Below are 21,116 nucleotides of genomic sequence, written 5' to 3'. Positions count from 1 at the left end.
AAAAGACCGAATGTTTCGATCTAGAAAAAAAATGATCTAAATAGGCTTCACCAATTCAATAAAAAAAATGGATATTTGAACTAAAACATAATGATTTTTTATGTTCAATGCTGATAGGCAGTATTAGCAACCTGTAATGTTCATTTTATAGAGTTTTGCATCTTCAGAACTTTTTTCTTGCGTGCAGCACCCAATGAATAACACAGTGAATTGTCCTACCGAAGCGATGGCTAGAGAGTACGGCATTAAAACTCCTATGTCAGATGTTGTGTAGGTTGTCAATCTGTGACCAATATTGTTCAGTATATGTAATGTATGATTATGACAGTCGGCTACTATCACATTGTCTAATGGTGTGGCTGCAACTGATGTTGGTCTGAAAGGACGGTGTTTACTGATGGGATTGTAAAAGCTCATAACATTTACATTCTCTAGCACAACCACTCTGTGTATATCTGCAATAAAAATACTCCCGTTGTTTGCACTGGTTATAGACATCGGACGTTCAAATAATGATTTTTTGTTTTTATCTTTTTCATGCCATGACAGACGGCTACCATCTGAATCCATGACAACAATAATTTCTCTGTGTTCTGGAACTTTTTTATTTCCAGCTATTATCACGTTTCCATTTCTTGTCACGTGTACACATGAAATTAGGAATGAATCTGCATGACCATTATATTTTGATTCTGACACTTTATTGCAGCTAGACATAATTTGCTTTAGTTTTAGTTCCTGTGTAGCCATAAGAAGATCATTGTTATGGGTTATAGCTATGTCCCATGTATCAATGTCAAACGTAGATATAATCTTCAGTTTGTGTTCCTCAACTTTTACCTTTTGTAGTGCTGTTGATTTAGAGAACGGATGGAATCCTTTATATTTATTTCCGTCACCAATCCAGAGCGAATCATCCAATGAAATTGCAAGAATTGTGATATTTTTTATTGTTGTCGGGAACTTTTTTATATTTGCCATTTTAATTTCCAATCTTGGTGTTGTCTCTGTGTCATCTTGCAGGTCAAAGGCAAGATATTCTTCATTTCTTTCTAATTGCACTTCCTTAATGTCAATCACTTGGTGTTCCATCGTGGCTTTGATTTTAGAGTGCATTTTGTCTTTACAATTTAGGCACATCAATAGATTGCATTCTAAACATTTCCATTTTACTTTTGGATCGACTTCACATAACTGACATAGCATTGCCAATTGTTCGTGTGCTGTCATATCTGCGACAATATTACTTTTTAAGTGAGAGCATTGACACCTAATTGAAGTATATATTGAACACAAATGTTTCGTGGATCGAAAACAATTTTCACTTCATGACTTTAAAATTACGGTTCATTGTCGTCAGGAAGTGTTTTAATTACGTGTTGTCAGGAAGTCCACGAGTAAAATAATGAAGTTTATTGTTTTAAAGCATTGCATTACTTATATTATGAAACGCCGATCATATTTCTTTAATATGAACAATATTATCGAAAGTAATTTAATCCGATTTAGCCTAAATGCCTGGTACATAAATGAGATACTATCTCAACTAAAACACATATTAGGTCTCATACGGAGAACCTACAAAAGCCCAGCATATACTTAGTATTTTTAAAGTCGATCAAAAATGTAAAAGAAAATAAATTAATCTTTTAATTGTCGATCATTGTCTTTTTTAAAATTCCCTGAAATCCTGAAAACTTATTGTTTCAAACAATGCAATCATAGACGTAGATAGCCCTGTACTGCTACGTCTTATTTTAAAAAAGTGTAACTTAATCCACCTTTTTCTACACTTGAAAATATCTGTACCAAGTAAGGAATATGACAGTTGTTGTCCATTCGTTTGATGTGTTTTATCATTTGAATTTGCAATTTGATTACGGACTTTCCGTTTTGAATTTTCCCTTTTTAGACTTTGTCCCTTGTATGCATAATTGGCCGCGATCCATTCAAGTCCATCCGATTGTAATCCCTTCTTTTGATTATTTTATTCATTTGTTCTCGTCCTCATGTCCTTAACGAACATAATCCAAGTGCCGTTGAAGACCGCTTAAGTAAACATCAATCAATTAAACAGGTCGGGACCACTACCTTATATGGAAATGCATAAATTAGCATACTTATGTACTCGTACATGTAATTGTTTATTTACATGTGACGCAATTTATTTTTACCTAGGTTTTTGACCAATCCACTAAATGAGTCACAATGCATGATGGACTACTACGTGTTTACAATCAACCAAGAACACGTGTTATTTACTGAAATACAACACATTTTTTCGTGCAATGCGGGATTCACAATTTCGCTTAGTTTTTCATTTTGTGTATCCTCATTTATAGTTCGTGATATAAAGTATTACTTCCATGCTCAGATTAACGAAGAGATGTTTCTATGCGAAGAAAAGGGGGTTTGAATTACCCGATATATAGCCATTAACATGTTTGATGATGGCTCAGAGATTTCATGTATTTGTCCACCAGAAGCAACGAAACAACAGCAAAAAACACAATTACCCATGAGACAAACTTACTGGTGTAAAGTAAGCCGTCGATAACAGCCGGTGCTGATATTCAAGAGTACAGCAATGTTCGTATAGATGATTAAAGGCAAATGTGAGATCCTTGAATTTTGTGTTCGTAAAAAAGGCGAAGAAATATTTACATATATGGCAGTGTTAACAAAATCAATAAGTATTTTTGTTGGTCACATTTCAGTATATGGGACTTCCAAACTGTTCCCTTTTTTTTTTAAGGTAGTGAAGTCAGCAACTGTAGCTTCAGTTTGTTCGTTATTTAACGGGCTCGGACATTTGCCAAACTGAATAAAATCATTACAGCTGATTTCTTAAACCTGCAAAGTAAAACTTTGGTTGGCTTGCTTGCTTTGTTTGTATAGTTGTTTATACAAGCTTTGAAAATAAGATTGACATCTTTAAACAATATATATATATATATATATATAGGCATAGTTTAACTTGTATATTTTATATTTTGTACAATAGTATACAAACAAAGCAAGCAAGCTAACCAAAGTTTTGCTCCACGTGCATTAGGAAATAAGCTGTAAGGATTTTATCCATATGTATGTGCGACAAGGTGGAAAATTTGATATATTTTGTGAAAATTGCAACGTTGGATCTATAATAAAAAAGAAGATGTGGTATGATTGCCAATGGGACAGCTGTCCACAAGAGACCAAAATGACACAGAAATTAACATTTATAGATCACCGTACGGCCTTCAACAATGAGCAAAGCCCATACCGTATAGTCAGCTATAAAAGTCCCCGATATGACAATGTAAAACAATAATGCAAACGAGAAAACTAACGGCCTTAATTATATAAAAAAAAATGAACGAAAAACAAATATGTAACACATAAACAAACGACAACCACTGAAATACAAGCTCCTATACAATATATTTTTTTTATGGGATAGATTTCTTGTCCTTTTATATATTAATTGGGCCGTTTTTTTTTTTTTTTTTTTTTTTTTGGATTGTTTTACACAAGTAATTTTGGGGTCATTAATAGCTTACTTTTCAGCATTGGACCTATGACTGCTTACTTTACTAAATTATGTCTTTGTTGGAAACATGTCTCATTTGGCACTCATACCGCATGTTCTTATTTCTATATACAAAGCACGTTTTAGAAAAAAAATGATAGGTAATATGGCACCCACTATGATCCAGAGACTTTTAATATTGGAGATATTTTACATATGTCAAAAGGACAGCAGCCGAACGATAAAAAAAACCTCTGAGGTATATTTTTTGATAAAATTAGCAACAAACGGATATTATCGATGGATGAAACTATTAAAAAAAATGTATTGAGCTATATACCGTACCCGCTCAGTGGCGGATCCAGGGGGCGGGGGTTCCGGGGGATGGACCCCCTTTTTTGGACGATCAGTGCATTTGAATGGGGACATGTAGTTGGAACCCCCTCCCCTTTTGTCCAGGGTTAGGACCCCCCTTTTTAAAATGGCTGGACCCGCCCCTGCCGCTTTCATAACACTTCTTTTTAGCATACTGAATATTATGATGTTCTTACTATAAGTTCAGGTCCTGATAAAAAAAAAATACACTTTCAGTACAGAAAGAAGTGTTTCAATGAAAGTTTCGTGTTTTTCTAGGCAGAAATGATTTTGCAATGACATTATACAGATTTAAAAGAGCTCAAATGATTTTCTTACTGGACAGTGGTCACTTCATTGGATATTTCACTGTGTCATGTCGTGAAATTAATGCAGGTTCAATTCATAACAATGCACAAAACCGGTTCAACTACTTTTGCAAGGCGAAAAAGAAAGTCGAATCGTGAAGCCAATAAACAATATTTTTTTAATCTGAGCATGCAAATTGAAGATTACGTTGTATATTTTACAGTAAATATATTTGCAGAATAAATGAGAGTCCCAGACAATATATTAATTGACTGTTTTCCCACTAATTCCACGTGTTTTAAGTACTGTAGTTTACTCGTAGTAGCCCACAATGCATTGTAGTTCATTGAGTCGATTGGTCAGTTTTTCAAGGCCATATTGGCCTTGTGTTTTGGAAATTACTATGCAAATATATTCTGACGTCAGAAAATCTAGAGTTCTCGACCTGTTAAACGACCTTATTATATAAGAGTCTTCCGTCTATCCTGTAGAGCCAGTCAAGGTAGTTAAAAACTTCCATCATCAACCACAACAAATCTGACAGTGATGTGCCAGTCATATTACCAAGTGCCTCAATGATAACAATTTGAATAGGGTTTTAGGGGGAGGTGACTATATGAAGCAAATGTTGGAATTAATATTAATGTCATTATTGTATGACATGCATTTATAATTCTTATTTATGTTAATGTTATACAATCTTCCTCGCAACTTTAAATATAGTTTCCTAAGCCTACATGAACTAATGGACATTTTTCCCAAAATTCTCTATTTGCTAATCATATAGTACTGCAACTAAACATACCAAAATAACAAAACTAGAATGTATACGGACTTCTACAAGAAAATTGTTTTTAATTATTCGCTGAAAATGATAAAGACAATAATCTATATATTTGTCCTAGGATTTATAGTGGTATGGTTCTAATCAAAAATGTAATTGCACAGTTTAATCTGTATGCTGTGTTGAGGCCTGTAGGACTTTTGTGCATATAGACTAAACTGATCCGGTATAAAGTTGTTAATCTATATAATGTTGATTCAATATTCTTATATTTACATAATCGCGTCCTCCGTGTTCCCAGAATGTGACCTGCCGAACTAGGCGTATCATTAGGTGTGCACTTATATGAGCAAAATAATGGGTGCCATGTGTGAAGCAGGATCTGCTGACTCTTCTGGAGCGCACGAGATCACACGGTTTTGTTTTGGGTTCGTGTTGCTCGGTCATTTGTTTTCCATGTTATGTTTTGTTTGTTGTTTTTTTTTCTTTCTCTTTTTTGCCATGGGGTTGTCAGTTGATTTTCGCCTTATCGAGTTTAAATGTCCCTTTGGTATCTTTCTACGACTCCAATATAAAGAGCGTTTGCATACTATTGTCTAAAAGTCATGTGGTGTTAACTCAGTTTGGCAAAAACCAAATAAAATACGGTAATCAAAATAAACATTAAAATTTCACCGTTTTTTGTTATGGGAATGTGGGAGGAATTTTACTCCGTGGGAATCGGAACAAGCATTTAAAATATGAGGGACGAGACACCAGAGGATGACCTAAAACCATGTGTCGAAATTAAACAGACAACGCAATGGCTTCAAACGAAAAAGACCAATAGACAAACAACAAATCAGCATGCCATATTCGGGGAAAGGGTACGGGATTGTAGTCACGATACCAGGAACATATCATCGGCACGAGCATCGGCACTTGGGGAAAGATTTTAGGTACAGCAATGTAAGTTTTTAGAAAATATGAAAAGATTTATTTAATTGTGAATACCAAATGATGTGAAGATTTATTTCCCTGTATAAATGAACAATATAAACTTAAACTAGAGAGTACAGTGAAAATTATATAAATTTAAGATGTTTACAATAGAATTTTGCAATAAAAATTAAGACGGTTTATGCCAAAAGAATCCCCCATATCCATTATTGGTAGTAACTAAAAAGTAAAATCACAAAAAAAGCTGAAGTCCGTGGAAAATTCAAAAAGGAAAGTTGGATAACAACTGTCATATTCCTGACTTCTCATGTAGAAAATGGTGGATTGAACCTGGTTTACTAGCTAGCTTAACCTCTCACTTGTATGACAGTCGCATCAAATTCCATAATATTGACAAAGATGCCGGAACAAAACAAACGAAGTAGTTGCAGAACATGTTTACAACAGAATTTTGCAATGAAGATTCTATTTACGTCAAAGGAACTCCTTATATCCATCTGATAGTAATGGTGGAGTTAAAGACCATAAAATTATATATGTTTCAATAGTTAGAGTTGACATTCTTGTGATAAATTCAATTAAAACTAGACTGTCAGCTCTACTTCTAGAGACACCAGATTTTTTGAGAATTGTATTCAAGTGTAAAGGCAAACGATAAGAAGATCAGGTTTGCTGCACAATTTCTGTCTATCCATTTTAGTTCCATAATAATAAGGAAATTGAACCAACTATTGTAATTATAAAGGGGACAACTTTTGTAAGGAGTACACTCACGATATCAATTAAATTGACCTAATTATTGTGGATGTTCAAAAGATTTAGAGTACCTGGTTATATGGTTTTCAAGATATATGGTATAAAAACTTAGAATGGTTTTTTTTCCCAAAAAGCATTATTTGACTGCAGTAATAGGGAATGAATTGACCAGTTTGTTGTGTTGACCAAGAGGCAACAGTTATAAACCAGTGCAAAAATCTTGTAAATCCATTTTTAACAACATACAAATCTTGATTACCTTGAATTTTTGTCATAATAATTTGACAAAGGTCGATGATTGTGTTTGTATCACTACAGATGAGATCTGCACTCACAGCACTGTCTTCTATAAAACTTTGTTTATATAATCTCTTGTTCATATTATGATGACCATGACCTTGATATCAATGATTCAAGTTCTCTCCTACTTCAACAAGTTACATAAAGATCAAATTAATAATCAATCCTTATTCTAAGTAATGAATGTTCTTAGCAATGATTGACCTTAACATTATATAAGATTAAAGAAAAATACATTATCTAACATTAAAGTTTAGAGATGAGACCAGACCTCTGTAATATCTACAAGTTGGACTTACTTGCAAACAGCAACATTGCGATATTATTTCCAAAGTTCCATTTGAAGGGAATAAGTTATAGAGTCAAGCTTGCATGCAAAATTAATTTCTCTTCGATATTTTGTAACTTTTGACATAGAATGGTTCATGAATTTTAACAATAAAAGAAATAATTGATTTCTAAATTGTCTATACATTGTTTTTAGAGGCCAACTGAAGCCCACCTCTGGGTGCAGCATTTAAGAACCAATTGGTGGCCTTGGACTGTGATCTGCTCTTTTGTCTGGTTGTTTTTTGACACATTCCTGGTTTCCATTCTCTATTCTAGTATTGTTGTTTATTATGCAGTTGAAGCATTGAAAGTAAATTTTAACACATTTGATATGTAATAAAAATTTTGGTTGGTCAACATCATATATTTTGAGGGGGTATTAAAGTTCCATAGTCTACCAGTCTGTAACTTTGTGAAATCGCCATTTTGCAGTTCAATAATAACAATAAAGGCAGATGCATCACCTGAAAGTCTCATTTTTGTTAAATTTTCTTTCAATCTGAATCTAACACAAAAACCCACAAATATCATCAGTCCTTATGTTTGAAGTCTAATGTCAATGACCTAATACTCAATAAATTAGGAAGGTGTCCATGGGACACAGATGATGCCCCCTCTTCCATATTATATAAAGTTATAAAGGGACAAAACTGAAGACATTAATCAAAGTGCGTGTAAGCTGAAGGATAAATATGTTTTTTTTTTCAGTGAACATTGTATTGTATTAAACATTGGCTTCGAAGATTCAACTACAATTATGGACAAAGGAAGATAACTCCAATTTTAAAAATCACTTTTGACAATTACATCATTGACATTTTTATAACAGATATAAGATTCCTATTTTTCCATTTGTAAAGGGGCATAACTCTATAGAACGGTTGAAATGACATCACCAAAATTCAATCTTGATTTGTATTTTGTGATAATAAGCTTTTTGTATAGGTTTCATAACATTTGGTTGAAGCAAACTAAAGAAAGAGAAAAAAAAACAACTTTGGGACATACGTACAGACGGTCAAGGGTAAAACTTAATGCCCCTCTGTTACGGTGGAGGGGGGGAGGGGAATAAAAAGTTTCAAAAAGAGAACATTGATTCTTGTTGAATCTTCAATTATTGTGGTCTAACAAAATAATGTGGTAAATTGATTATCTATTGCTTTCTTAAAGATATAACTGTATTTTAAGCTTGGCCTACAAAAAAAATTCGTTTTCATGCCCCTTATATCTTTTCATTTAGATCCACCACATATCAGAAGATACTTTAAATTTACACGTTAACCCTAAATTCCACATAGACTAAGCTTAAAATACAATAAAAGTATCTCCTAAATTGATTGATTTGATAAATTGCTTTACCCTGCATCAGCACTAAAAGTCATTTCCTGAGTTTATGGAGACAGACTCTTGTGTTCATAGAATGCACAGCTTTTATATTAATTTTAATAAGGTTTTTAACAATGTATTAATTCTTGGAAGATCAGACACTGGTAACTTCATTCATTGTATACTCAGCTTTTTTCAGGGACACACAATCTAATTATATTTTACAGATGATATCCGACATATAAAAATGTCATACAGCTGAAACAATTGTCAGGTTACATTCATTACTAAAATTTATTCAAAAGTGACAAACATCATTCAAGAAATGGCAGTTGCTGGCTGACATGGTCTCAGCCACGGATAAAAATGTAAAGATAGACATATATAAAAATCATTTATTCTGACATTTTAAAACAAGTTTTCTTCACTGTGTACATATCATCATGACTGGTTAAAAAATAAAAATGAAATTTTCCCACATTTTCAGTTTTCTAAAAACATTAAAATACAATGAACAATATTGGATGAAACATTAGCTAAAACAATAAAATATTTGTTTTATGACCCAATTGACTGTAAGTGGATGAAATATGATAGTAAAAAAAATCTTGAATTGGTGTGTTTGCTCAACTTTCTATAAAGCAAAATCGTATAATGTAGTAGGCTTTTCTATGGTTTATTTTTGTGCTACGGCAGGGGTATATTACGTTTTCTTGACCACCTACAATATAAAGTAGGATAACTCTCAGAACTGATCGATTGGAAATAATTTATGAAAGTATCTGAAGATACAAGGATGCACAACCGAAACAAGATTATATATTTCAACATTCAACAAGGACATATGTTTCATAATGCAGTTTAAAAAATAGACAAACCTTTCCATTTTAGAGAACTTAATATGGCTGTTCAATTGCACATTTTTCTTACTCTTATTTCTTAATAAATATTCATGAACAGTAAAGAGTATTTCCTATTAAAAGTTATTCTGATCTCAAAGAGGTTTACATACATGTGTGTCCAAATTACTGCAATGGGCCTAAACACACAATAAAACTTTTTAGACCTAGAATACAAATCAAATTCTGATTTATAGTTTGACATTGACTTTTCACAATCATTGATGGACAGCATGTTTATATAGTCTCATTCCCTTAATGCTTGTGTTTAACAAAATATTTTGAATATCATACAAGTTTCCTTAAAAATAATGTTCTGTGACCAACAAATTAATGACCCTAAGACAAGTTAATCTTCTGGGTTTGTTTTTTTTGCACCAATTTCACCTAAAAATAAAGTGACAGTTAAAAGAACTGTCAGTGTTAGGCTATATCTTCATATATCTAATCATGGATCGTAATCCAATGCATATTTTGGAAAGGTTTTACATATCATGATCCAGAATTCTACACAACTTTTCCTAAATAATTAAACAAGACAAATGATAATAATGATGCCTAAATAAAGTTTCATCTATCATGCTTTCTTTCTGATGAATGTCTTGAATGTTTATCGTGTGAACTTTTATGATGATGTTTTCTATCAGGTGATCTTGATTTTCTTCTCCTCTCTCTAATCGGTGACCTAGATCTAGATCTTCGACGAGGGACAGGAGACCTTGACCTGCTAACTCCACGCTCTTTCTCTCGTCTCTGTCTAGCTTTTTCCCTTTCAAGTTCTCTTGCAAAGTCATCAACTTGTACATGTCTTGGAGGAGACCTGGGACGATATATTCTGTGAGGTGAACGACGGCGGTATGGTGGAGACCTAGGTCTTCTAGGAGGTGATCTTCTGGGAGGTGATCTTTTGGGTGATCTACGTCGTGGAGACCTTGATCTAGACCTCGCTTTTGATGGACGCTTTTTTATATGTGGTGATCTAGATCTAGACCTGGCTTTTGATGGACGTTTAACAGGTGGTGATCCTCTCCTCTGAGGTGTTGGACTGGAAAAAAAATATATAAAAAGTCAAGAAAATATAAAACTGGAGCTCAACCCTGTTAACATTTACATAACTTGCTTCGTCTTTAGTTTTCTATGTTGTGTCTTGCGTACTATTATTTGTCTTTTTCTTTTTTAGCTATGCTGTTGTCAGTTAATTGTCGATCTATGAGTTTGACTGTCCCTCTGGTATCTTTTGCCCCTCTTTTATCAATGGTAGACTGATTAAGAATGAGCAATTAACTGTCCAAAGGGTATTAAAAAATTCAGACCTCTGGCTTTATAAAGTAAATATAGAAGGGACACAGAATTAATTTGAAAACAGCCTGAAAGCAATAGAAAGTGAGCACTACTATGTACATTTTTTAAATTGTAATATAGTATTTTAAATGTTTTGTAATTTATTTTTGGCAAAACAACATGATTTTTTAAAGTCTTATACCAAATGTTTATTAACAACCTTTCATCTTCTTTTCTCTGTCTGTGTTGATAATTTGTTCATGATAGTGTTTGAATACATTTTTTCTCATGCATGTATACATGTAAAATACAGTTAGCATACAAAGTGTCCACATTTCTTGTTTAAATTAAAAAAAATATACCTTTTTACATACTAACTAAGGTGCATTAAAACACTGGTCCTATTTATATCATTTTATTGTTAAATAAGAATCTCTTTATTTAGTTAAATAATTTGCAATACATAAAAACACATTCTTCAACGACACTTTTTAGAAATATTGAGTTACCTGGGTCGTCTCTGAGCATGCTTTTCAGCTTCTCCAAATGATAATTCCCCATCAGGTATATGTTTTGGAGATCCTTTCCTTGAACTATGCTCCTCTTCCTCTTGTTTGGGTGGATTTTCCTTTATTTTCTCCATTATACTTTTCTGAACGGGCACAGGAATTCTGGGAAATAGAGTACTATACCATTCTAGTTTAACTAGACATTGTCGTACCATGTGACCAATGGTTATTTTATGTCCTCCTCCAGCTTTGACATCAATTTCCTGTAAAAGACATTGAGAAGGTTAAAACCAGGAAAACGTTACAAGTACCTTGGGTTTTGCTCTAGCTACCGGTGGTAAGAAATGAAAGTTAACCAAGCCCTGTACATTTTCTTCAACATCCCATTTTTTCAACACTTATACTTCTATGAAATTACTGAAAACCAACTTTAATAATTTCATACTTCAAATTATTTGACAAAATAAAATGTATTGTGATCTTAAGATAACTAATGTTAATCTCTGCTCCAAATTTAACTGATCACATTAAAAACATCTTTTTATAATACTTGTTTAACTGAAATGCATGTATCTAGCAAAAAATGATTCTCTTTACATAGAAAAAAGTTGAAAAAAAAAGGGTTTTCAAATAATTTCAGTCTGCTACAAATGTTAACTTTTAACAACGGACAATGGTCGATGACATATGTTGGTATATTCACACACATACTCCTAGTTTTCACTGTTATGCTGTTAGTTTCAGGCCTTTACTAATATTCGTTTCAGGAATGTGACATGTGTTTTTAAAATAATACTATTTGCCTTTCAATAAATTATGTTCTGTCATGTTTGTTGGCTTTAAATAGTTGTTTATATCACACTTTGTATTTGTGAAAGCAGTCAGATTAAAATCAAATATTGTGATACGCTACGCTTCCTCTTAGGTTGGAGAATATCGTAGCTCAAAACACTAACAGTTGATTTTAATGAGATTGGTCATTTAATGCATCATATATGCTCCTATATGTAAACTTTTTACAAAAAACTTTCAAATGAATTAAACATAAACTACAACAGTATACTGTAAGTTCTAAAAAGATATATATAAAAATAACTCTTTTGGGGCTCATATTATAACCTCTAGTTGAGGTCCATCAGCCTTTCTCTGTCAGAGCTAACCACTTGTTGGCAACTAGAGCAACTCCCCTGAAAACACACTATAATACATTCTACAAAAGAAAATAAGTTCTTTTATTATCAAGATAATTTTTAACCCCATCTCATAACTTATAAAGAGAATAATTTTGGTTGAAGACGTATTCATAAATTCCTGGTTTAACAAGCTGCTTAATATTTAACTGCTTTAATATATTTTTTTCCCAAATACAACCAGATGCTCCGCAGGGCGTAGCTTTATACGACCGCAGAGGTTGAACCCTGAACGGTTAGGGCAAGTATGGACACAACATTCAAGCTGGATTCAGCTCTAAATTTGGATTGTGATTAAATAGTTGACACAGCATAGGTTTCTGACACAGAATGAATGTGTTCTAATGAACTTAAAATTTTTGTTTCTCTTAGAGCAATTCACTATGCTGTTGAATATTAATCCTCTCAAAAAAATGTTTGAAGAAATTTTCTTTTTTATTTATGAAATTTCAAATGAGAAAAATTGAACCCAATTTTTTTAATCACATCCCCCTTTCCCTTATTCCAAAACTAATCTCAATTAAAATTTCTAATGGAGTTTGCAACAATAACTACTCATTTAAATACATCATAAAATATTAAGATGTAAAAAAACTGCTTGTTATCACTGAATGGTAAAGATTATTTTAATTTATCAGTTGGTAGTAAAAAGTGAATATACATTGTATATTGTATATGACAAAGATTTAAGTTGATTCTGGACAAAGAAAGATAACTCCAATTAAAAAAAAATCTTGCTATTGCACAATATTTTGCAATTAGATATTTCTTGCTTACTATTCTGGACAAAGAAAGATAACTCTAATTAAAAAAAAATTTGATATTTCACAATATTGTGCAATTAGATATTTCTTGCCATTGCGCAATACTGTGCAATTGAAAAGACTTGCTATTGCACAATACTTAATATAATAATTTTAGATCCTGATTTGGACCAACTTGAAAACTGGGCCCATAATAAAAAATCTAAGTACATTTTTGGATTCAGCATATCAAAGAACTTCAAGATTTCAATTTTTGTTAAAATCAGACTAAGTTTAATTTTGGACTCTTTGGACCAAAAATGAAGAATCTACATACACAGTTAGATTTGGTATATCAAAGAACCCCATTTATTCAATTTTTGATGAAATCAAACAAAGTTTAATTTTGGACCCCGATTTGGACCAACTTGAAAACTGGGCCAATAATCAAGAATCTAAGTACATTTTTAGATTCAGCATATCAAAGAACCTAACTGATTCATTTTTTGTCAAAATCAAACTAAGTTTAATTTTGGACCCTTTGGACCTTGATGTAGACCAATTTGAAAACGGGACCAAAAGTTAAGAATCTACATACACAGTCATGACAGTTAGATTCAGCATATCAAAGAACCCCAATTATTCAATTTTGATGAAATCAAACAAAAGTTTAATTTTGGACCCTTTGGGCCCCTTATTATGTTGGGACCAAAACTCCCAAAATCAAACCCAACCTTTCTTTTATGGTCATAAACCTTGTGTTTAAATTTCATAGATTTCTATTTACTTATACTAACGTTATGGTGCGAAAACCAAGAAAAATGCTTATTTGGGTCCCTTTTTGGCCCCTAATTCCTAAACTGTTGGGACCTAAACTCCCAAAATCAATACCAACCTTCCTTTTGTAGTCATTAACATTGTGTTTAAATTTCATTGATTTCTATTTACTTAAACTAATGTTATTGTGCAAAAACCAAGAATAATGCTTATTTGGGCCCTTTTTTGGCCCCTAATTCCTAAACTGTTGAGACCAAAACTCCCAAAATCAATCCCAACCGTTCTTTTGTGGTCATAAACCTTGTGTCAAAATTTCATAGATTTCTATTAACTTAAACTAAAGTTATAGTGCGAAAACCAAGAAAATGCTTATTTGGGCCCTTTTTGGCCCCTAATTCCTAAAATGTTGGGACCAAAACTCCCAAAATCAATACCAACCTTCCTTTTGTGGTCATAAACCTTGTGTTAAAATTTCATAGATTTCCATTCACTTTTACTAAAGTTAGAGTGCGAAAACTAAAAGTATTCGGACGCCGGACGACGACGACGACGACGACGACGCCAACGTGATAGCAATATACGACGAAAATTTTTTCAAAATTTGCGGTCGTATAAAAATGTATCTAAAATTATGCTATGGCATAGCCTAAAATAAGTAGAGAAGAAACATGTACTTCATAGAAATGTTTTTTAAGAAGTGACTTTAAAGATGTGAAAACATTACACATACATAATGAAAAACTAAATGGCTGTTAGGAATATTCTTTTTTATTTTTTCCCTCCCAACTTAGGATAATGTCATTTAAGTCAATAATATTGGAATAAAATTCTAAATAAATATTTAACAATCCACAAAATAACCTTGCCAAATGAGTTACTCCTTCCCTCCGCACACCCCTCCCCCTTTCCCAAATTAGCAAGAAAAAAACTTAAGTTACAGTATATATACTCACCACTAAATAGTGCTGCTCTCTGACAATCCATATTTATGTTTGTGTGTGTGATTTTAGTGTATGGATGTTAACCTGCAGTTCATTTTTGAACTAAATTTCACAAATATTTGTTCTTGAATCAAGTGCACTGCACTTGTCTTGTTCATTTGTTAAAACAAATTCAAATCATGTTTTCACCTTATTGTTTTCATTTTTAGTATACCACTTTGGAAAAATATAATTCTCAAACACATTATTTTTTTGAGAGTGCATGTAATAATTAATTTTAGTGAATCCCCTTTTAAATACTATACATTTAAGGAATGACTGTAATATTTTTTCTGTCTATGAAGAAATAACATAAAAAAAATTTGGTGCACACTGAATAGCGCGCGTAGCGGGTTATTTAAGTGTGCACCACATTTTTTATGTTATTTCGAATAGACAGAAAAAATATTACAGTCATTTCTTATAATTTAATTCTAAATTCCATTTTAAATCGTAGAAAACCATGAAAAAGGTTGATGACGTCACGGTCACATGACTAAATTATGTCTATGGGCTTATAACAAAATAATGTCAGCCAATCAGAAGACGTGTTACATCCAAAATTAAATTATTGTAGCATCAAGATAATCAAATTCTTAATAGATTTTTAACAGAATTAATTTTAGAACTGCAGGATTTTTTTTATTTAATGTCTGAAATTTTTGGTGGTTTGTTTTGACTCACCTCTTCGTCATCTAAGTAATCCTCAAACCAATCCCATAGTTCTTTAGGATCTTGTGTATACCTAAAATAGATTTACATACTTATAATTAATAAAACTGTTATATCCTAGGAATCTCAGAATCAACTCTCTTATATCAATTCTAACCAACTTCTGTTTAAAATAAGTTTCATTCACGTCATTTCTCTTTCTGTACACTAATGTATCCTGTAATCATCTATAAATTAATGGTTATCTTTCCTAATTTCAAGATATACTTATAACTTTGGTAAATAAATGACTTCTATTTCATAGGTTGGAATTACTCAACTTAAGCTAATAAAGAAAAGCAATAAAAAACTGTTAAAGGATATTCAATGCAGTTATAAAAATTGACAATTTTATAAACTATAGCATTACGAAATGGTGATTCCCTTAATGTGTATGTTGGTCATGTTTATCAGTTATCCCTAGCAATTGCATAGATGAATTTCCTCAATATTCAGAGTAAAGGGCCCTGTTTGGTGTGCATCATGAAAAGTAAGTTTTACTCAAAATTCCAATGTCTTTAGTGGCGTACTGTCAGTCAAAAGTTATGCTTTTAGCCAATAAATACCTTTTCCACCAGAGTCAAAACTCTTTTCCATGTTACAATCCAACACCTAACAGGAACCTAACAGGAACCTCCCAGTAAGTCATCTTAGGTTTTAATTTTAATGGAAAATCTATGAAAATAAAATCCTTACCTTGATGCATATTTAAAGCAAAAACTGAAATCCCAGGGAAAGAATCCGCCTATCTTTCCCTGGTGTGGTGATCTCCAATAAAAGAATAGATCCTGATCTCTTTTTAATCAAAAATAATCAAAAATAATTTCTTAACAGTTATATAAATTTGGAGACCCATGCATATCATGTGAGACATTGTGTTCTTAGTAAATCTTACTTACCGTATGTACATAAACCCCAGACCTCTAATGTAAGGTGAATCTGAGTGTGCTATCAATCCATTGACTTGTTTTCTGGTTAGTCTCAGAGTGAATAATTTGTATAATAAACAATAGGCACTAGAAACAATTCCTCCTGCTCCAACTCCCCTCACCTAAACATATAAAACATAATACAATGTTCATAATTTCTTTCTTTTCATACAAGTTTTTAAAGTCTCTTTCTCAAAATCCAAATTTGAATGTTCAATTCTGGAGAAATTCAATTTTAAATCATTGAAATCTTTACAATTCTAAACCATTGCAAGCAACAAATCTTAAAAAAAATAATTAAAATTTGTGAAAAATAAATTTAAATGATCTTTTTAATTTTTTGTTGAGGCAATTTACAGTGTGGAAATGACATAAACTTATTATTTTTTCCATTTATACAGGAACATTACTCAAGAAAACTGTTTGGTGATAAGCACTTTCATAATATTTGACCATCTAAAGTTAGTGAACCGAAACTAACCATGGGGCATACAGACAAAGGTAAAACTTAATGCCACGTTGTCGCCTTGGCATAAAAATATTTATGTGCTTTACTATTTTACTCAGTTTACAGCAATATCATGTTCCTTATTTCATGTATTTAGTTATCAAAACACATACCCCGCCACACATGCCTGTTTGTCCCGCTGTTTTCCTGCTGCCTTTCTCCCATGGTTCTAAATGATCAACCTGAAAACAAAAAACAGCTATCAACTAGTTCAAACAATAGATCATTTTCTAAAATGAAGGCATCTAATGCTACATATATACCTTGTACATGTGTACTTAAATTGAAGTAAAAGAGTTTAAAGACTCATTGAAAATAATTTTAATTCAATTCAATTCAATATGTTATTGCCATATAAACTTTACAGTTTGTTATAACATAACAAAAATAATAGATACATGTAAATCTGTAAATCAAAGTGTTTGTTAGCAATGAAGGTAAAAGATTGCTTTCATGCAATTGCTGTGAACTTAAAGTTATACATGTATATCAGGGCTCACACTACTTCAGAATTATAGGGAGAAGTGACTTCTCTTTTTGAAACTGATAGGGAGAAGTGGTGAGATTTGAAAGAGAAGTGCTCATTCGCGCGGTGCACTGCAATGTTTGGATTTTACAATAGTATAAAGGGCAATATGTAAATAATGTTCTTTTTATATTGTTCAATTCATATCTAAGTAAAAAAATTACAATTAAAGTTACATTTGAAATTAAAAGTTGTTTAAGTTTTACTAAAGTTCTTGTGAAAAACTACCAACTAAATATCTAGCACTAAAAAAAAAAATATTTCAAAAATGTAAAGAAATTATTATATATCAATTACAATTTAATTTAAAATTATCTTGTGTATGAAATTCAGTGTTTCTAATAAAAAAAACTATAAAAGTTATAGATGGGCCATAATATTGATATTAGTATGATAGTCTCAGAGTTAAGCAACTTTAATTAATAGTTTGAAACAATCCATAAAAAAATATAGGGAATTATATACACCAATCAATTAGATCATGAAGATGTAACCAAAAGTCTCTTTTATGCGTGTGGAATGTGTAATTTTTCCCTTTGGAATCAATATTCTTCTGTCAGCTGTTCCATCCGTGCGTCCGTAGTAATTATTGTAAAAGTACGGATTTTGGTCATAGCTGCTCCGGTTCAGATCCGTAGTTTAGAAATCGGTCAATGGCGGACGAATGCAAGAAAATAAATTTACAAAAATAAACGATGTTTGACAAGTTAATTGGAAAGGAACATGACGTTTTTAATGCAATAAATGGATTAAAAATTTACTGGAGGCAACTTCTATCACGTTTAAATGAAGTAGTAAACTTATTTTGCCGCCGAAATTTAGGTTGATGTACGTTTTAGAGTAACAAGCACCGGAACTTGCAAAAATGCACGAAGTGATAAAAAGTTGTATTTTTATCAAATAACCTGCCACACACTGCGAAGACAATGCTTCAACCTCTTTTCTAAAGATAATGAATCGTTTATGTCTGAATTTCTTTAATTATCAATGAAAACTGATATTTCATCAACTTGGTAAAAATTGAAAATGTCTGATGACAGAAGCGACTGAAAGCGAGTATCGTCATGGACAGGGCGACTTGTTTTCGCTTTTGGGGGTCGGGGAAAGCGAAGTGACGGTCGGGAAGGTGACTTCTTTGCCCAAGTCGCCTGGTAGCATGAGCCCTGAGTATATCAAATTTCAACGGAACACATTTAGGAAATATTTTTAATTATTGGTCTATAATTTAGTTGAACTTTACCATTTAGAACAGAAAGATTCATATGGCCTAGTTGCTAATAACAAAAAATTCTTGACAAGTTTAGGTATATACAATGTACACAATGTACACTGTAAATTGCCTCAACAAAATGTTAAAGGATCATTAATTTTAAATTTATTTTTTGCAAATTTTAAAGAGCTCACCAGAGCTCATGTTTTGCTTGTTATTATGTATATATATATGCCGACTCTAAATAAAATTTAAATTTTACTTATGTACACAATAATTTAGATCTTGAATATCTAAGTATATTAATTGATTGCTTTTTAATAACATGGTCATGTCTATGACTGACTGCATGTACATGTATGTTGTTTGATGTAGCTTTTAAGGCAGTAACATTGCTTTCCAATCTTTATATATATATATACTTACTCTATAATATATTTCGTCAATAACTTCATGGTAGGTCTTCAGTTCATATAAATTGACTTTAAAGTAAGGTGATGATTGTATGTTAGTTAAAATTAAAGGATTTAAATTCATTGTCTTTTCATTACCCCATATTGGTAATGGGTTGTTTGGTGCCATAATCACGGATTCTTGAATCTGTAACTCAGGTCATCTAAAAAGATAAAACAAAAAAGAACCACATGAACTAACAAACATAAATCTACAAAATTTAAATTAATACTTTCAAACAATTTTGTTCAATTGATCTATTTACATAACTTCTATGGGTAGAGGAACTCCAATTTATGACAGGTTGGTGAAACTTACATAAATGAAAAGATAAAAAAGAAAAATGAACAATTTGATGTCCAATTTGTATAATTTCAAGGCCGTCAGTCGGCTCCAGAAGCAACGCATCTATTTTGGATGGGCAAATATCCACTTTTAGATATGGTACCGGCTCTGACATCCCACTGCCAGAGATTGTATGACAAAACAAAAGATTGTTAGGGGGAGGGGGGTGGTCGAATATGCGCACCAAACCATGGCAGAATAATCAATCCGTTTATTGTGGCCATTACCTAGCAGAAGCAGAAGAGAAACAGCCATTGGGTGTCATAGTTATCTCAGACTAGGGCATAAAACCATGAACCCAAGAGCAGAAATTTATGGCAAGATAAATTTATCAGAAAAAAAAGATTAAAGGATAAAAATAAAACCCGCAGCATCGATCTTATCGTCTCACAAAGGCGCTATAAAAAGTAATTCAGCGTTTGCTTCGAAAATTGAAAACATATACTATATAATTTGATAATTAAAATTTGATTGTTTTTGTCAATTTTGACACAGCTTGCCTTTGGTTTCAACTTAATAGTGTACGTCGTGCCGAGGAGACTCTCGGATATTGTTTTGCTTCAAAATCATAAAAGAGACAAAGGGTTTTGTGGCTGAGCCTTACCTATAAGATGTATGGGATATACACTCTCAACAAATTATCAAGTCAATTATTTCACGCTTGTTCGTCGTATTCGGAGGATAAACAGGAAATGATTAAAAAGCGCCATCTGAATCAATCTTGAATAAAGGATAGACTATATAAATCTCATTTTCCTTTTTGTGTGTAGTTTTTAAAACAAAGGAAATTGTAGTTCCAATAGGACTATGCAAACCAGTTTTGATATCTATATACCTATATTAACACGTGTGTTAACTTAATTATATATATAGTAGTCTCAGTTATAGAGTCATATTTAAAATTCGGTCCTGCCTTTTTTTTTACTAGTTTATCCTGACTTTTTTTACACAAATTGTCATCCTGCCTTTTTTTTTACCAAGTTGCTCATCCTGCCTTTTTTTTTACTCAAAACTCCTGTCCTGCCTATTTTTTTCAAATTTCATCCTAGCCCCGCCATAAAAATCAAATGGTAGCTCCCTTAATAGTTAACTTGGAAAAATCAAGGATTTGTATAGTACTATACAAATCCTTGGAAAAATTGAATAAACCAAAATTATACTTAGCAAGGTATTAGTGGCAACATTTTCCATTTAATTAAAAATATGTACACATGTGTTAAATATTCAGTTAAACTAGATTACGGACTGACTGATTCCATACTCTCAAATGTTGGTGTTAAACAAGGGTGTATACTGAGTCCCTTCTTTTCAATTTATTTATGAATGACTTTCAAGGATACCTTGATAAAAAGTGTGATCCAGTAGATATAGGAAATACAAGCCTAAATTGTTTAATGTATGCAGATGACATAATTTTAATGTCTCAAACCAAAGAAGGGCTACAAA

The 21,116-nt window shown here is 32.2% G+C and overlaps 1 protein-coding gene across 1 annotated transcript; it reads right to left on the bottom strand.

Annotated features, from left to right (window-relative positions):
• Positions 1-8,990: 8,990 nt before the first annotated feature.
• Positions 8,991-20,414, bottom strand: LOC143062912 (pre-mRNA-splicing factor 38B-like). Its single transcript, XM_076234738.1, has 7 exons — positions 20,275-20,414; positions 19,299-19,488; positions 17,250-17,318; positions 16,599-16,750; positions 15,673-15,733; positions 11,299-11,561; positions 8,991-10,553 (listed from the first exon to the last, which is right to left on the bottom strand). The coding sequence occupies exons 2-7, from the start codon at positions 19,452-19,454 to the stop codon at positions 10,079-10,081; spliced, it is 1,176 nt and encodes a 391-aa protein (XP_076090853.1). The 5' UTR covers positions 19,455-19,488; positions 20,275-20,414; the 3' UTR covers positions 8,991-10,078.
• Positions 20,415-21,116: the final 702 nt, after the last annotated feature.

This window comes from Mytilus galloprovincialis, chromosome 2, assembly GCF_965363235.1.
Source record: "Mytilus galloprovincialis chromosome 2, xbMytGall1.hap1.1, whole genome shotgun sequence".
Taxonomy (NCBI): Eukaryota; Metazoa; Mollusca; class Bivalvia; order Mytilida; family Mytilidae; genus Mytilus; species Mytilus galloprovincialis.
This window is presented reverse-complemented; position numbering and strand designations above follow the sequence as displayed.